Source organism: Bombyx mori, chromosome 12 (assembly GCF_030269925.1).
Source record: "Bombyx mori chromosome 12, ASM3026992v2".
NCBI lineage: Eukaryota > Metazoa > Arthropoda > Insecta > Lepidoptera > Bombycidae > Bombyx > Bombyx mori.
This window is the reverse complement of record NC_085118.1, coordinates 5,647,340-5,663,465: the sequence shown is the minus strand read 5'-3', so window position 1 is coordinate 5,663,465 and position 16,126 is coordinate 5,647,340. Positions and strand designations below refer to the sequence as shown.

The 16,126-nt window shown below is 35.0% G+C and overlaps 1 protein-coding gene across 2 annotated transcripts in view; it reads right to left on the bottom strand.

Moving 5' to 3' along the window:
* Positions 1-273: 273 nt before the first annotated feature.
* Positions 274-16,126, bottom strand: part of ask1 (protein kinase ASK1) — a 29,523-nt gene continuing 13,670 nt past the window's right edge. Inside the window, exons 14-25 of one of the 2 annotated variants that reach the window (XM_012693084.4) lie at positions 15,353-15,567; positions 14,740-14,835; positions 14,311-14,450; positions 13,157-13,306; positions 11,844-11,939; positions 10,599-10,692; positions 10,006-10,188; positions 8,677-8,941; positions 8,186-8,318; positions 7,644-7,760; positions 5,918-6,094; positions 274-4,891 (exon numbers count right to left, since the gene is read on the bottom strand). In XM_012693084.4, the coding sequence (XP_012548538.1) occupies positions 4,618-4,891; positions 5,918-6,094; positions 7,644-7,760; positions 8,186-8,318; positions 8,677-8,941; positions 10,006-10,188; positions 10,599-10,692; positions 11,844-11,939; positions 13,157-13,306; positions 14,311-14,450; positions 14,740-14,835; positions 15,353-15,567 (1,940 nt within the window). In that variant the 3' untranslated portion in view covers positions 274-4,617. The remainder of the gene's footprint in view (positions 4,892-5,917; positions 6,095-7,643; positions 7,761-8,185; positions 8,319-8,676; positions 8,942-10,005; positions 10,189-10,598; positions 10,693-11,843; positions 11,940-13,156; positions 13,307-14,310; positions 14,451-14,739; positions 14,836-15,352; positions 15,568-16,126) is intronic. The other variant, NM_001201582.1, reaches the window with a different exon arrangement.

The following is a 16,126-nucleotide window of genomic DNA, read 5'->3' as shown; positions in this document are numbered from 1 at the left end:
GGTAAGTGACGTGGTCACTAGACAAGAGGGTCGCGGGTTCGAAACCCGCCAAGGGAAGATATTTGTATGATAAATATGGATGTCTTTTCCAGGGTTATGAATGTATATTAAATATATGTATGTGTATAATAAAAATCTTACATTTATTTCCGTTATCTGGTACCTTTAAAACAAGTTCTTTACGAACTTAGCACGGGACCAGTTAACGTGGCGTGATTGTTAGTAAATATTTATTTATTTTTATTTGAATTTTCGTGGAGTAAATAAAAAAGATTTTGATTAAATAACAACATATTTATTCAATTACTTTTTTATGTTACGTATTAAACAATGAAAACTTACATTTATAGTAGAATATTATGATTAAACACGTCTTCAACTAAAATGAACGATTACGGTATTAATATTAGTTTCTTATTTGTACTTCACAACGTAATTATTGAGTATTGATTTATTAAAAAAAAAATTTTTTTTTAAAGTAATTGTTATGCAAGACATTAGAATAATTCAATCCTAAAACCGTATATAATAATTCTAATTTAAGGCAGATTTGTATACATTAATAATTTCAGTTTCATCTGATTTTGCAATCTAAACTATAAGAAAATAATGAATCCCATTAAAGCTTGACTAAGTTAATCGAATTATTGAGAACAGCGGCACCTGTATATTGTTTTAGTATTTTGGAACGAAGTTCCTTATGGGGCGATGCGGAGGGGTACCCTAACCGGGAATAAACGTCCGTAACGTAAGATTTTTTATTAGTAATGCACACAGTGTATGACTTAACTTTGTAATAACGTACAAATTAGTATTGCACACAGTGTACGACTTAACTTTGTAATAACGTACCAAAAATAACATATTTTTTTATCATTCATTGACCACGACCTCAGAGCGTTCGTTTGCGCAATACACTAACTCTTATGCGAACAACCGTGAATGAAGTGTACTACAATAATTTCGCACGTTACCGAATGATCGTGGGTTGTTGCGAAACCTCCGGTTTTATTTCCTTTATACTTTGAATAAAACTTAAAATTAATATTTTTATAATAAGGAACTTCGTTCCTATCCGGTGTCCCACGACACCACACATCTTTTTTATTCACGGACAGATAAAGTTGCGTTCTATAAAAAGGTTAGATTAAAAAGGGGTAAAGGTAACAACTCAATACTTGGTACTATCGACCAATGGAAATTTTCGTATGCTCAATTTTACTAACCAATAAGTTTAGTTTTTAATTAGGTACATTTAACATATTGTGTTCACTGCTTTACGTACGGAGATTTTGTTCAACGATCAGCGTGCTTAGTGCGAGTTTTTTAACGTTCTCGATAACGTAAAAGTTAACTCAGATTTGTATGCAGTTAGAACAGCGCCCCTAGCGGCAAACGCAGGCAAACGTTCCAACTCCATACAAATTGGAGTTAACTTTTACGCTATCGAGAATGTTAAAGCACTCGCACTAAGCACACTGCTTGCTTATTGCTAAAATAAAGAAATAATGCATTCCAGTCTGTAGAAGTGAGGAAGCCATTATTTTAATGCTTAGACTCGGCACTAGATTGAGGTTTTTTTTTTTTAAGATAGAATTCGTCTTGCTCTATACGTTGTAGTTTTCACGGTATTTTTAGTAAGACGTCTTGTGAAACAATAACGCGGTTCGGATTAAAAGTTTCAGTTATACATTACCTATGTTTGCCTATGTTTTGGCCTATGTTTTTTTCTCAAAACTTTGAATGGAGCCCAAATGACTCCTCCTAAATATTTCATTTGGATCTTCTTTTAACATCAACTTCCACAATGCCCTTCATGACGCTAAGGATCGCAGCAGATGGAGGGAAATCGTACGGGAGAAACTGATGCAGCGGGGAAGTCATGACCCTCACTCAGTAATGAGGAAAACGACGCGAGGAGGAAAGTATTTCAAGATGAGCCACCTACGCCCAAATCAAATTTATTTTTTGGTATCAAGTTTGATGGCGTCGTTCACATTATGATATTCATGGCATCAAGCAACCATTTAACACATCTTATCTGTCCATCTTTAAAAACAAAAGGATACGTAATTTCTAGAGTGAATTTTCACAAGCAGTGACCTAAGTGCTTAGATTTACGCAACACATTCCTTGTGTGGTATTGTGACCACAAATTTGTGGCCAGTGAGTTTCTCGTCGGACCTTCTCAGTGGTAGATTCAGCGAAATAGTGGTCTTGCTAGGGCCAGTGCAAGCAAATCTCTGGCTTAGTTAGGTGAAGCCAGTTTTTTTTTTTCCTACCTAAGCTGGTAGCCTGGAGCGGCTATTCCAGCGTAACCGTGGCTAGTAGGTGAGCTCACGGGGCTCAAACCTGGCGACGATGCTAACACGAACCCTAGCAAGAGCCGTGCTTCGCAGAATCTACCGACGGGTGAAGCCAGAATAAACCCTCAAGGCTACTGGCAATTAGGTAACCGAAAAAAAAATTGTTTTCGAACGCAAAATGACGCGTATAAAATACATACATCGGTAGTGCGAGAGAAAACTGTATTTTATTAGGTTTTTACAAGATTAAAACAAACCCCCCAGAATCGAAATGATCGTGTTCTGAATAATAAATATGGTTACCCTACAGCATCAAGCGAGACAACGCGTGGTCACTCAATGTAACAAAATAAAAGTTGGTTATCGTTGGAAGCACATCCTATGACAAATGATCAGATCATCCCAATGAAACCGTTGTGTACTACATATTAGAAAATATTAAAACTTAACTAATACAATAGAAGATACATTATATGTATACATATGGCACTCGTATTTTGTATAATTATATATAAATGTATATACGAATCTGATATACGGAATTTCAACAGTACAATTTTTAATTGTTATATTGTCACGTGGGGTGGACTTATGAAACGATTTCTTTAAACAATTCATGTTTGATTATAGTCTAGATGTCCAGACTCGAAAATAGGAAGACAAAACGCAACATCAGAAGTGAAGCCGTTTTTTTTTGGATAAAAGTAAAATCGACCTTATGGCTCTGATCTCAAGGAATAGTTTAACATTTTTAACAATATAAGCAAAATAAAATCGATTATTATAAATTGTAAGCAGATTTAATATAATTATTCATTTTGAACATCACATGTTTATAATTATTTTTCGACAGTTATCACCTAATTCAGTTTGCTTTCGAAGGAAATTGATAAATTCTGAAGCTTTTCATGTGATTTTTTTTACTCAACGTTGAAAAACTTTTTGTTAGCATAAAATAACAAATTCCTAAATACATTCATACCAAAAAAGTGATGTTAATTTAAATTCTATACAAATAAACATGTTTATTATGTAATTATTTAATGTAATTCGTTACAAGGCACAATTTCTTATAATCACAACGTGATAGCACCGATAGCATGTTTGTGCCGGAAAAAAAAAACAACTTATATTATGCATTCATTACAGTGAAAATATTTAATATTTACAAAGACTAGTTAAATTAAAACACTACCAAAATAAATACAAAGTATTATGATATAAAATATAGTACAAGATACGGATGTTTAAGTAAACACGGATGACACACTCAAGGCCCCAAGCGGTTATTTATAGCTGTTATTTAAAGCGGTTATAACACACGAAACATTCGTTAAATTTAAAGCTTTTTTTTTTAAACGTTATTTGTACTCTATGTAACTAAAATATATAATAAAAAATTTTTTGAACGTTTTTTAAGTAGCAACCTATGATTGTGGTAAGACTGATCAAGTATTTATAATCTATTTATAATCGTTTCCAAACCTTCTCTTTTATGTACGTGAGTATACAATCGATTGGTAAATATAAAAGTATTGTTGGTTATATATCTTTGAACGAATTAATATATGTATTTTTATTATTATTCTAAAATGATATATGACAACCCTAATTTTTTTTAAATCGTGGTATATCAGACCGGAAATTTTCGTCACCAGCGAACAGACTTCAACTAATTAACACGTTATTTGATCGACAATAATGAAATGTTAATAGATGCTCATTATCGTTTTCGAATAAAAATTAACAAAATACAATTTCGCTATATAGAATTAAAACTTTATTCACTACGCTGTAGTGGCTATAGCGCAGTAGTGAGGATAATAGTAAACTATTGTATCCACTGAGTTTTTCGCCGGATCTTCTCAGTGGGTCGCGTTTCCGATTCGGCGGTAGATTTTGCGAAGCACTGCTCTTGCTAGGGTTAGTGTTAATATTTCTTTCAGGTTGAGACTAGAGGTAGAGATTGCAGGTAGAAATTAGGTAAGGAAAAAACAAAAACGAAATAGCCAAATTGCATTTGTTTCTTTCGAATGTATCGAATATATCGAAAAGACATTGTAGTTGAATTAGTCGATCAAATTTAGAGTTCTATTAGATGTAAGACCCAGGACACACGGTCAGGTAACTGCAAATAACATGGCTATAAATTCTACTAAATTAGTAGATGCGTTCAACGTTTGTATCCTATTTTAATGTACCGGATCCTTTATACGAAACATGTTCAAAATTCGCAGTTACGTAGTGTCCTAGGCCTGACAGAACCGCCTCCGAGTGAGGGCTATTGTAGAGTGCACCATCCTCGCAGTAGTCAGAGGTTATCGACTCCGTTCTCTCCGTACAGTTGAGTCAGCGGACTCTCCCCGTTGACCTGGTGTTCGCGGATGACGACTGTCGGATTGCTCGAACAGTTCGAGTTGGTAGACGTAGTCCGGCGGATCGACTTGCACCGTTGACATTCGACCACCACTATTGAGTTCGTGTCGATGTCCGTCTCGGTGCTGCTCGAGCGACGCAGATGGGTCGGACCGGCGTGCAGACGGTGTTCTTGAATCGCGCGCCACAAACGAAGCTCGATGCCACCGCTGAAACACAATCACAACGATCAGCGAAAGGCTATTTAAGTGATACTGGTGATAGGACCGTTTCCACATAATCCTCCGGCCACACATCGGATATTATGTTTGCTCCAGCGTCCGTCAGCTTCCGTCCAAACAATTGACCGTCTCGATGGCTAATCTACTAGCTCTACTTATATCGGGTGAGTTCGTAGTTCCTTGTCTTTCCTGGTCTTCACGGCTTGGAATGATCTTCAAGGGTTGCGATAAACGTTGTCACGATTCGCTGTAATACTCCTGAATTTAGATCGTAGTCTTTAAAGAATAATTGTTTTTTTTTTTCAATTTCCTAATAAGTGTGATGAGTATAAGTTTCACTTGTTGCATAAAAATGTCTGTGTATCTTTTTATATTAAAAGGCTAGACGAACCACTTCAAAGCGCTACAAAGTGCTCCGATGGTTCGGTTACTCCTCATATGCAAAAGGATCGTGACCTAGCCGTCAAACTGGAATTAAGTCACAATATTAACAGCATTAGGTCGGACAGCCTTGATTTAACTTTTATAAATTGCGATTTCAAACTTGATGAGATGGAAAAGCGAAATTTTTGTTCTTCTCGAGTCTATGAGACGATGTGGAGGGGTAAAAAACGTCCGTAACGTAAGATTTTTATTATTTATGTATAGTCTTAGTATGATGGCTATACAGTGTCTAATGTATAGTCTACGTAATGACGGTTATTATTATTCATACAAATAGCCGTTTCTTTGTATACTATTATTATATATATTTTTATAAATTATTGTGAATAAAATAAAGTTGATAACTATGTAAAGTAGTTTTTTTTATCAATAAAAAAATGATAATAAAAATGTATACCCGAATAATTATTTTCTTTATACCTCGAATAGAACTTAAAATTAATATTTTTATAATAAGGAACTTAATTCCTATCCGGTGTTCCACGACACGACACATATTTTTTTTTTAATAATTGTATTTATGAAACGCGGCCTGGTTTATATTACTAGGTCGATAACGCGCGTGCCTACCTGAGATGAAGTCTGGAGACGTCTTCTCTCTGCGCGTGCAGTAACAGGTCGGTGAGCGTGTAGTGCTGGCGGGAGAGGGCGCGCGCGACGGCGGCGGGCAGGCCGCGGGACGACACCCACTCGCGGACGCGCTCCACCTCCTCGGGCTCCGGGGGCTCCAGCTCGTCCGGTTCCGACCTGTCCGCCAAGGATATTATTTTAGACTTTTTAACGGGAACGCGAGGAGTCAAGTCGTGTGGTTTGTTTTGTTTTGTCTATTTAGCGCCTCTTCGGGATAAAAATGTGTAAAAACCATGGTTTATTAACCGTTTAGTATCTGTGAAAGTGCACAAATGTGGGAAAACGAAAGAAAGCCGTAAGCTGAACGTAACTTATCAGGATCCCCCAAAATATTATTATATTTCATCCCATATCATCTCATTTCATTTCACTCCTAATTATCATTTTCAATAAAAGTAAGAACATAAAATAAAATAAGACATGACTTAAAGTTCTTAGTTACCAGGTCAGAAAATCCCTTAAAAAAATAAAGTTATTTTGTAAACTGTACTAAAAACACTTATGAAAACATCTGATAACCTTAATGGAATTAATGATGGTGTGATGTGTTCTGAGTTATAACTGTTTTGAGTTATAATGATGATGATGAGTTATAATATAATGATGATAATGAGTTATAATTGTGTAAAACAAAAACCTTTTTGAACGCGAATACGCATACAAAGCGATGTGGCAATATGTTTTTGTATCCTTTCATTTAAATAATAGCATAAGACTATATTAATAGCTTCAATTTCGTCTACACTGCTGATTCAACATCAAATATTCAAACAATTAAGACGGTTATAAAAAAAAGGGGTCGGGTCATCTCACTGCTATTGTGCATGTACACCTATCTTGTTACTCTTAATTGGGGAACGAGCTCACGGCCCACCTCTTATTAAGTATTTACCAGTAAACCAGGTGAGGATACCAGAAAGACGGATGAATGATAAATAGCATCGAGAGATAGTATATCGTGGTTGTCAAAACCAAAATTGCTATGTGCACTTTTTGAGATTTTTACTTTTTGACCTTTTCGTATAGTTCACAGCCTTATCTACCGTATAAAAAAAAAACTGTTATTTGTCTACAGCTTTAATATTTATCTATAGCTTTCATTTGATATAGTTCTTAAAAATTCACTTTCATATAAAATATTATACGAAAATGTTTTTACTCGTTAATTTAAAATAGAGTTTTTGCAAATAGCAGATTTTGGTTTTGAAGCGACAACATATCCGTTGACAGACAATATTTGCCAAATTGCAAAATAACGCTTGGGTATACAACCATCAACGACAGTCATTAATATTCAAACACGGATGATATATTCTAGGATATACTGGTGGTAGGACCTCTTGTGAGTCCGTGCGAGTAGGTACCACCGCCCTGCCTATTTCTGCCGTGAAGCAGTAATGCGTTTCGGTTTGAAGGGTGGGGCAGCCGTTGTAACTATACTGAGACCTTAGAACTTATATCTCAAAGTGGGTGGCACATTTACGTTATAGATGTCTATGGGCTCTAGTAACCACTTAACATCAGGTGGGCTGTGAGCTCATCCACCCATATAAGAAATAAAAAAAAAGTTCTAGGAATGTAATAGTAAAAAAACATTGTAGGTATGTATGTACGTACAACTAGTTGACCGACACTTTAAAAAAAAAGCAGTTTGGAGAACGCTTACCGATTCCTGCTCTCGACCAATTCACGAATGATCTGCGTCTGTAGCTTTTGCTCTTCTAACATCTGCCGAAGCAATGCCTGATGTTGCTGATAGCTTTCAATTAGTTCTTGTTGTAATCTGTACATAAACGGAAATTAATTAAAGATTGAACACAGAAAAACACGCAAGACAAATGTGTTAAGTAAACAATGTTCATTACAACTATAGGACAACACCTTTAGAATTAAAATGGCTTAATCCTAAATTGTTGTTTTTTTGTAAACGCCTAAAACGCTATTGATGAATTTTAATTTTTCAGTTTCGATTTTAATACTTTAAGCCTTAAAGTTGAACGTATACGATTGATTTAAAAGAGACGGAAAGTTTACTTTATCCTTTTCTAGACTAAAATTTAAATTTAATTTGGAATTTTAAAACTTTTATTGTGTAAACTGATAGTATAAATGTTTATAAGTCGTTTAAAGTATAAAAATCATTTTCTTCAATTTTGTAGTTACGCCACTTCAATTCTAAAGGTGCGATATTATTATTGAGTCGCTCACTTGTGGTTCTCGTGTCTGATTTGATGAGTGGATGTTGCAGTGGAAAGGGCCGAGGGAGTTCCAACGTCGGGTCCGCCGGCTGCGACGCCGCCGGCCCGCCTACCCTCCTGTCCAGCTAGATTCGCTCCGAGCTCTATCGGAAAACAATACAAATTGATTATTTTTTCACTTGGGCCATTAAAAACGCTTTTTTTTATTGCCCTTATATGCAGACGAGCATACAGCCCTCCTAATAATGAGTAGTTACCGTCGCCCATGGACTTCAGCAATGCCAGGGACAGAGTCAAGCTGCTGCCTACCGCTTAATACTCTCCACAAGCCTCGTTTGAAGAAGGACATGTCATAGCGCTCGGAAAACACCGTGGAGGGGAGCCCGTTCCATAGACGGATGGTACGTGGCAAAAAAGACCTCTGGAAACGCACTGTGGATGACCGCAGTGGCTCCAGGTAGTATGGATGAACTCTACTACAGCTATTGTGTGTTATCATACCTGGTGATAAAACTGTGATGGCGGCCTGCACCGCGTTCCGCACTAAGTTGTCGAGCGCGAACATCCAGTGCGGCTTGATGCTGTGCATCCGCAGCACGACGTTGACGGCCTCTTGGAACATGTATATGGCGGAATGCAGCTCGTTGATGGCGTTCGAATCGAAATCTAGTTCCTCCTTCAAAGTGGTCATCGCTTGTTCTATGACGTTTCGATTTTGATCCATTATGTATTCTTTTAGTGCGCATCGGAGCGTCTCCAAGTGATTCTGGAAGTATACCGAATTTACTTCAACTTATAGTCTCATCAAAATATCTCTACCACTTTCTATATAAAACTACCATTACTAGTTTTGAATATTTTGTATTGAAAATTTACATTGTAGGTATAGGATTTAATATCGATAACATAACATGTCCCTCCGTCACATATCGTAATTGATTGATATGTATCTAAAAGTATTAAAATTCTCAACAAGATTAAAATAATTTTTATTTCTTATTGTTGATACGCAAACATGTTCAGAGCGTACCCGACGGTAATGCGTATAGTGGGCGAATTTTTTTATTGCGAAAACATTCATATATATCAGTAAGGCCACGTTTATTGAAGTGATACTTCTAATGCGACTTCCAACAAGGTTACGTTTAACGTTTAACTCTACCATACTAGAGACAGACAGAGCGAGAGTGAATGCGTGGCACTCGAACGCATGCGCGTAGTATACTTGTTACAGGCCAGTGCGAGCGTTAGCAACAAGTAGCGTAGTATTTAAAAAATATATTTATTTTTCTATCTATAATTTAAAATATATATTCTAAGGAAAGAAGACCTAGGAAGTGGGCGTGGCCTGCTGACGTAATACAGCAGCGACTTCAGACTGGTCGGAGTTGAAGGGGGGAGTTGAGGACACCATTAGCATATTGCCTCGTTCACGGCCTCTTTCTGATCTCGGCACCAGGGATAGACGGACGTTGTACATTCGCGTGTCAACTTAGTTACCCACATTTTGTCATTAGTATTTAAAATCAATAATTGTTGAAAATTGTATTTTGTGTCGTTCTAATTATATTTTTTTAATATTTTGAGTCGTGATTTCTAATTATATAATATAAATGTTGAAGTTTGTCGCATCTCTTATACACAGCATTTCCTATTACAAGAGAAATCTGATTTATGGATAAAAAATTAAGAAAACCACAATACTACAATCGAAAAAGAAGTTTCACTTCATTCACGTGCATCAAGTTGCACGTGCACCTTTTTTAACATGCCTATAGCCGATATAAAAAATAATAATGGGGATTGAAAAAAGTAAAAGACTTTTTTTACCATAGTGAGAACAGTATTTCCAAAATCCTGTTGAATGCTAAGCATCCACTTCGAGCAGATCTTCTCGCTATCCTGCTCTAGCACCCGGGAGAGAGTGAGACGTCGCTGCGAGTCCTTCTTCAATAAGTAGAAGCCGTCGTGTTCAACGTCTATTGAAGAACGAGGCACGTTTGTCATGTCCACCTGAAAAATTACAGAGTAAAAGTTTCTCTACTTGCTTTGACAAAATATTTATTTGTGTGGTGTATTGGGCCAATGTATTGGTTGGCACCATCAATCGTATCCAACAATTTTGAGCACGCTTCATTAGCTTGATCTGTATTTATCTATTGACATATAACAGCATCTTTTAACTTTATTTTCTTTAACTACTTTAATCAAGGACCGTTACGGTAATTTTATCTTAATATTATTTCATCAGTATAAGAAAAAGTACTATTTAGATTTTTAGTTAGGCTTATGTACTATTAAAGATTTTTTTTTTATTAGTTCTTAAACATAAAAAAAAGGTATCATCACGTCGAAAAGTGATTGCGAAAATTTTATGCGACCTAATGTCGTTTATATCTAGAAAGATTATGTTCAATTCTTACCTCTGGCGATAACAAGCCGCCGGAAGAGCTTCGCCTGTTCAAAATCGTATCGTTGCTGTCCATATCGTCAGTGGACGGCGTGTTGGGCATTGTACTAAAAAAAAAACAATATCATTACTCCGGTTTTCTGTTTAAATATAAATCCTATTTTCTGTGTATTACAAATAATAAAGTAAAAAAAACAAGGCTTTAGAATTGCATAGTGCTTTAAAAAGAGTGTTTCGGGTCTATAGAAACTAATGCATTTTATTATCTATAATTACTCGTATCTTTTGCTATATGCGAAGAATCTAATTGCTACTATACGAATACAAATATTATTCAAAGTTAAAATTAATATTTTAAAACAAAAGAAGATTATTCCAGTGGTCACAATATAATAATAAATGCCTTTGACAGTTAATGTATTTATTAACATTATAGCTAATGTATTTATGTTAATATGTAGTTCATTTCTTTTTTTAATGATAAAATAACCTTATTATTTATTGAGTTATATAGCATTTACAATCAAAAACCACTCAATAATGGATCAGTTTTGTGATTTCTGAGATGCGCTTTCCTCACATGCCCTATCAATTTGGAAATGACTTCAAATCAACGTGTTCCGCCAACATTTTTATTCATAGAATCCAATATTTTATTTTTATTTATAATATATAAGATGTTATAGCTCATTAATATTCACCATTGGTAAAACATTTTAGCATTAAAAAAATGTTATGTCCAGTAATATTCTTTTCCAAGGTGCAATAAATATTACAAGCCCCAATTAACTATCATGCATTTAAATGAGAAGAAAATTTTAATAGCAAATAATTATTATATTTATTTAAATTATAACGTAACATAAACTGTTGACTACAGAATAATCTGTTTTGTAAAATATATGTATAGGCTATTAATAATAATCTATGATAGTAATTTATTTTAAATTAACGATATACGATTATATAATAATTTAGTTTTCATGTTTGTGGATAGTGTACATCCCTATAGTGTTTTTCGTTTATCGTATCGTTTCGGAGAATCTTGTACGGTAATCATCTTTCAGGCAGCTATTAATGATGAAATATGAATGTGCAACAACGTTCTATTTTATAATCTCTAGTAGTTACATCTTTAGGGGATAGGGAATTTTTGAAGAAATACAAATAAAATTATTAATTATAAAAATAATGTCAAAATAAAATATAGTATTCTATGATTGATTTATTCGTGTGTTCGTGGTGTAAACATGTTTACCTGCTGTTGGACAGGTCCGGTGGGTATATCAGAATCGGTGAGAGCATCGACGAAGCCGTCCGGGTGATTGTGGGATTAGACCGGATCGTCTTCACCCTTTCCACGGGAAAACAAAACAGGCTTAGGTGCAAAGCAATCGACAACGTTATAACGGATTTAAAATTGTCAACTATTTTTTATTTATTTATGTGATAGTTACGTTATTCGTTGATTCGTGAATTCGATTCTATTTTGAAATAAAAGTGTTATTGTAGGTATTTATTAATGAATTGCATTACAGTTAAATAGCATGCTTATATTTTTATCTGCTTACACGATTCATAAATAAGGGTATTTCTAAATTAATATCGCATTTTAGTATTTATTTTAGAATCAAATTACTTGGTAATTTAATGCAAGGTGTAATATTTTAAAGGAACTTTATTTTCAATTAAACAATGTATTTTTTTAAACAATAACACTTTTATAAAACATTCATTGCTATAAGAACAAAATTGTTGATCTTTGCACTTTCTGTGGTGATTCGCAAGAAAATGAGTTTATGAATTTTGATTCTTAACACAGGGACAAAAACACTATAGTTCAGCGTCATTCTAGGCCTGATACATAAGCTCCCTTTCACCAGGCAATTTATGGACCAAAACAGTCACACAACAAAAAATTTATTAAGTACCGTGTTAAAAAATGTGATTCATATTGAAAATAATGTATCTAACAAATCAGAAAATCTTCATGTTATGGAATAAAAGGTGGCCTTATTTAAACATATTCTATACAAACTTATATGCAATCAATAATTTGATAATATCTTGTTTATCACATCGCACCTTTAGAATTATAGAGACATATTTCGAAATTTTCGGATTTCGAATTTAATTCAAAAATGGGCCTAGAACAATCTCTTTCAGGGACTCTTAACAATCAAATGACCAAAAGTAGCTTAGAAAGGGACAAACTTATCCAATGGTATCTTTCACTCCGTCCCCTTCTTCTACGTCTTTTCGGTTTAAAAACTTTATTCGACGTTTTCCAAACACACATTTTTTGGGTCGGGTATCTATAATTCTAAAGGTGCGACATGTACTATTTTCAACAAGAATCACAATAACATTTGTCAATACAAATTCGTCACTAATAAAGCCATGCACTAAACAATAACTGAAAGTAATTTCCGGAGCCATGCGTTTTTAAAGCATTATCGAAGGCAAAATCTTCAACAACACTAACTTATCTTGACATCTTACTCAGACGCATAGTAACGCGTTTACGTGTGAGCGGGACAGGTAATCAAATTCCTTACTGTTTCGACTTACTCTATGTCGGGTGAGGTAGGAATGTTTCCCGGAAGACTGGGTTCGGATATTTTCTTCTGGGCGGTTATCGGTCGCGCTTTATCCGCGGGAACCGATATACTCCGGCTGTAGTCGATACTGCTACCGAGACGGCAGGTCTGTTTCTTTTTTCTGTTTGATTATAAAAATATTCAGGCAATTTATTTTTTTGTCCTTTAATTTTTCATGTATAGAGGAAGAGGTAGACCTAAGAAGAAATGGATGGATTGCGTCAAAGACGATATAATGTGTAAGAGGGGAGGGAGCGAAGAAATGGTATATGATAGAAGATAGTATGGAAGGAGTAAAACATGTTGCACCGACCCCACGTCACTGGGAGAAGGGCAGGAGGATGATGATAATTATTTCATGTATAAGACTCATGCTGAGATAGTACTGTTACGTAGAAACGCGTTTCTCATACTAAACATTACACGTAAAATTTTATGAGTATAATTTCATACTTATACTATATACTATATGTATATGTATTTCACTGGAATGGTACACCGCGCGTAGTTCGTTTCCAAATGATTCTTGTCCACCTGATGGTTGTCTGGAAGAGATCGCTCTTAGCGATAAGACCGCCAATTGTACTTTTTTGTTTTTAATGTATCGCACTGTTTATTTGTTTTTTGGTGTACAATAAAGAATACTCTCTCTCTCTTATTACAATTAAACAGTTATACCATCAAACAATAGAATTTACATAGGCCGCATCATGGTATATGTTCGCGCATCGTTGATTCAAACGAATTTTTGGTATTTATATGAAACTTCCCGGTATACCGTCGTTAAACAAAAACAGATGTCGCTAGTGTCGTTTAAAAGAATACAAAATATTTCATGTGACCGTTTTAATTGGACACTTGTAACGTTGTAAACATTATAAGAAACTAGCCGTACTCGCCCGCTTCGCTGGGCATTTAAAATTAACGTTATTATTTATTGTCATTATTATTAGAGAGTCCAACACTCATATAAATATTAGCCTATCTATTAAGTACATGTATTTTGTACATGGATACCAAGTTTCAAGTCAATCGGATACATGGTTCAGTACTTATAACGGAACATCTGTAAAAACCACTGTAGATTTATATACCAGTATAGATATAGATAATTCAAGCACATACTCGCATAGAAACGGATCTTCTAGTAGTTCAGCGGCCGTCGCTCTCTCCTCGGGCTCCGGTATGAAGCACCGCAATATAAAGTTCTTCGCTCTCAACGATAACTCACTCGGTATCTCTGGATGCATTTTATAATAGCCCACCTGTACAAACAATATAATTGAAACGTTTCAAGTAAATAATATCAAGTTAAATCACAGTACAGTATTCGAATCAACACGAAAACATTTCGAAAATTTAAAATGATTTTTTTAGACGAAAGGATAAGTTTATAAGACTATGATGTTTTTTCACAAGGACGTTAGTATATTTAGTATTGTATGAATTTGAATTAGGAACAGGTGGTAAAACAGTATTACTCATTTTTTAATATAATATTAACAGCATGCACCATTACATAAACATTTCAGAGATTAAAGAAACTTCATCTACCTTAAAGACGGCTGCCTGTGGCGAGCCCAGCTCTATGAACGGGGGATTCCCGGTCGCCATTTCAACTACAGTGCACCCGAGTGACCAGATATCCGCCTGTTAGGCGATAATAATACAAATTATTTTACTTGCGAAAAACATTGAATCCAATCGTGTTTTAACGATTTTATTATATTTGTCTATCTAAGGGAATCATGCGATGTAATCATCACAAAAAAACAACAAAATCATTGAAATAATCAATTTAATTAACTATTTTTTTACTGGTGTTAGGACGTCATGTGAGTCCGCACAAGTAGGTAGCACCACCCCACCTGTTTCTGCGTGAAGCAGTAATGCGTTTCGGTTTGAAAGTCGGGGCAGCCGTTGTAACGTAAATACTTAGATCTTAGAAATGATTCCTCAAGATGGGTTTATTACGTATCAATGGGCTCTGGTAACCACTTAACACCAAGTGGGCCATAAATTTATTTTCATAATAAAATCATCAGACACATCTTACTATATTGAATTGTCTGATGTTACCAATCTCGACTGGTAATTTTTCATTTCAGAATAATACTTTGCGTTAATAAACATACCCACAAAAAAAACAACCACATAAAATACTCACGGGCGCTCCATAGCCTCTCTGTCCTTTGTCGATAACTTCAGGAGCCATGTACTGTAAAGTTCCGGCGAAAGTCTCCGTGGAAGGGCAGAGTCCGGCGAGGCGCTTGGACGTGCCGAAGTCAGATATCTTGACGACTCCACTGTACGTGTTCACCAGAACGTTGTCGCCTTTAATGTCTCTGTGCACGATTTTCTGATCGTGTAGATATTTTAGACCTGGAAATTTGCTTTCATATAAGAACGTTTTCCATTTTTTTTAAGAGATATTATGACCTGGTAACTAAGACCTTTAGGTCAAGTCTTATTTTAATTTATATTCTTATTTTTATGAAAAATGATAATACGGGGTGAAATGAAACGAAATGAAGATGATTAATTTGAGACATTTAATCAACTGGGATGAAATGAAATGAAATGAGATGATATGGGATGAAATATAATCCCAGTAAAATGGTGGTCATTTACTGAGATTTTTTTCAGTGGACTTTTTGGAGGATCCCGAGAAGTTACATCAAGCGGTTTTGTGTCATTTTCCTATTGCTCGTTCACATTTTTTCTTAGTTATAACAATATATTTAAATATTAGAAAAACAACGGTAATCAGTAATTAAATGACAGTAATGGTTTTTAAATAACCGTAACAAAAGTGACAGAAAAAAAATATTTAAGGTTTCGTTGTCTTAAAATACGAATACCATGGTTACTTAAGTTTTTAGCAGTGATGTCAGATTTATATGATGTGTCGATACATATAACAATAAACGATAAAATCTGA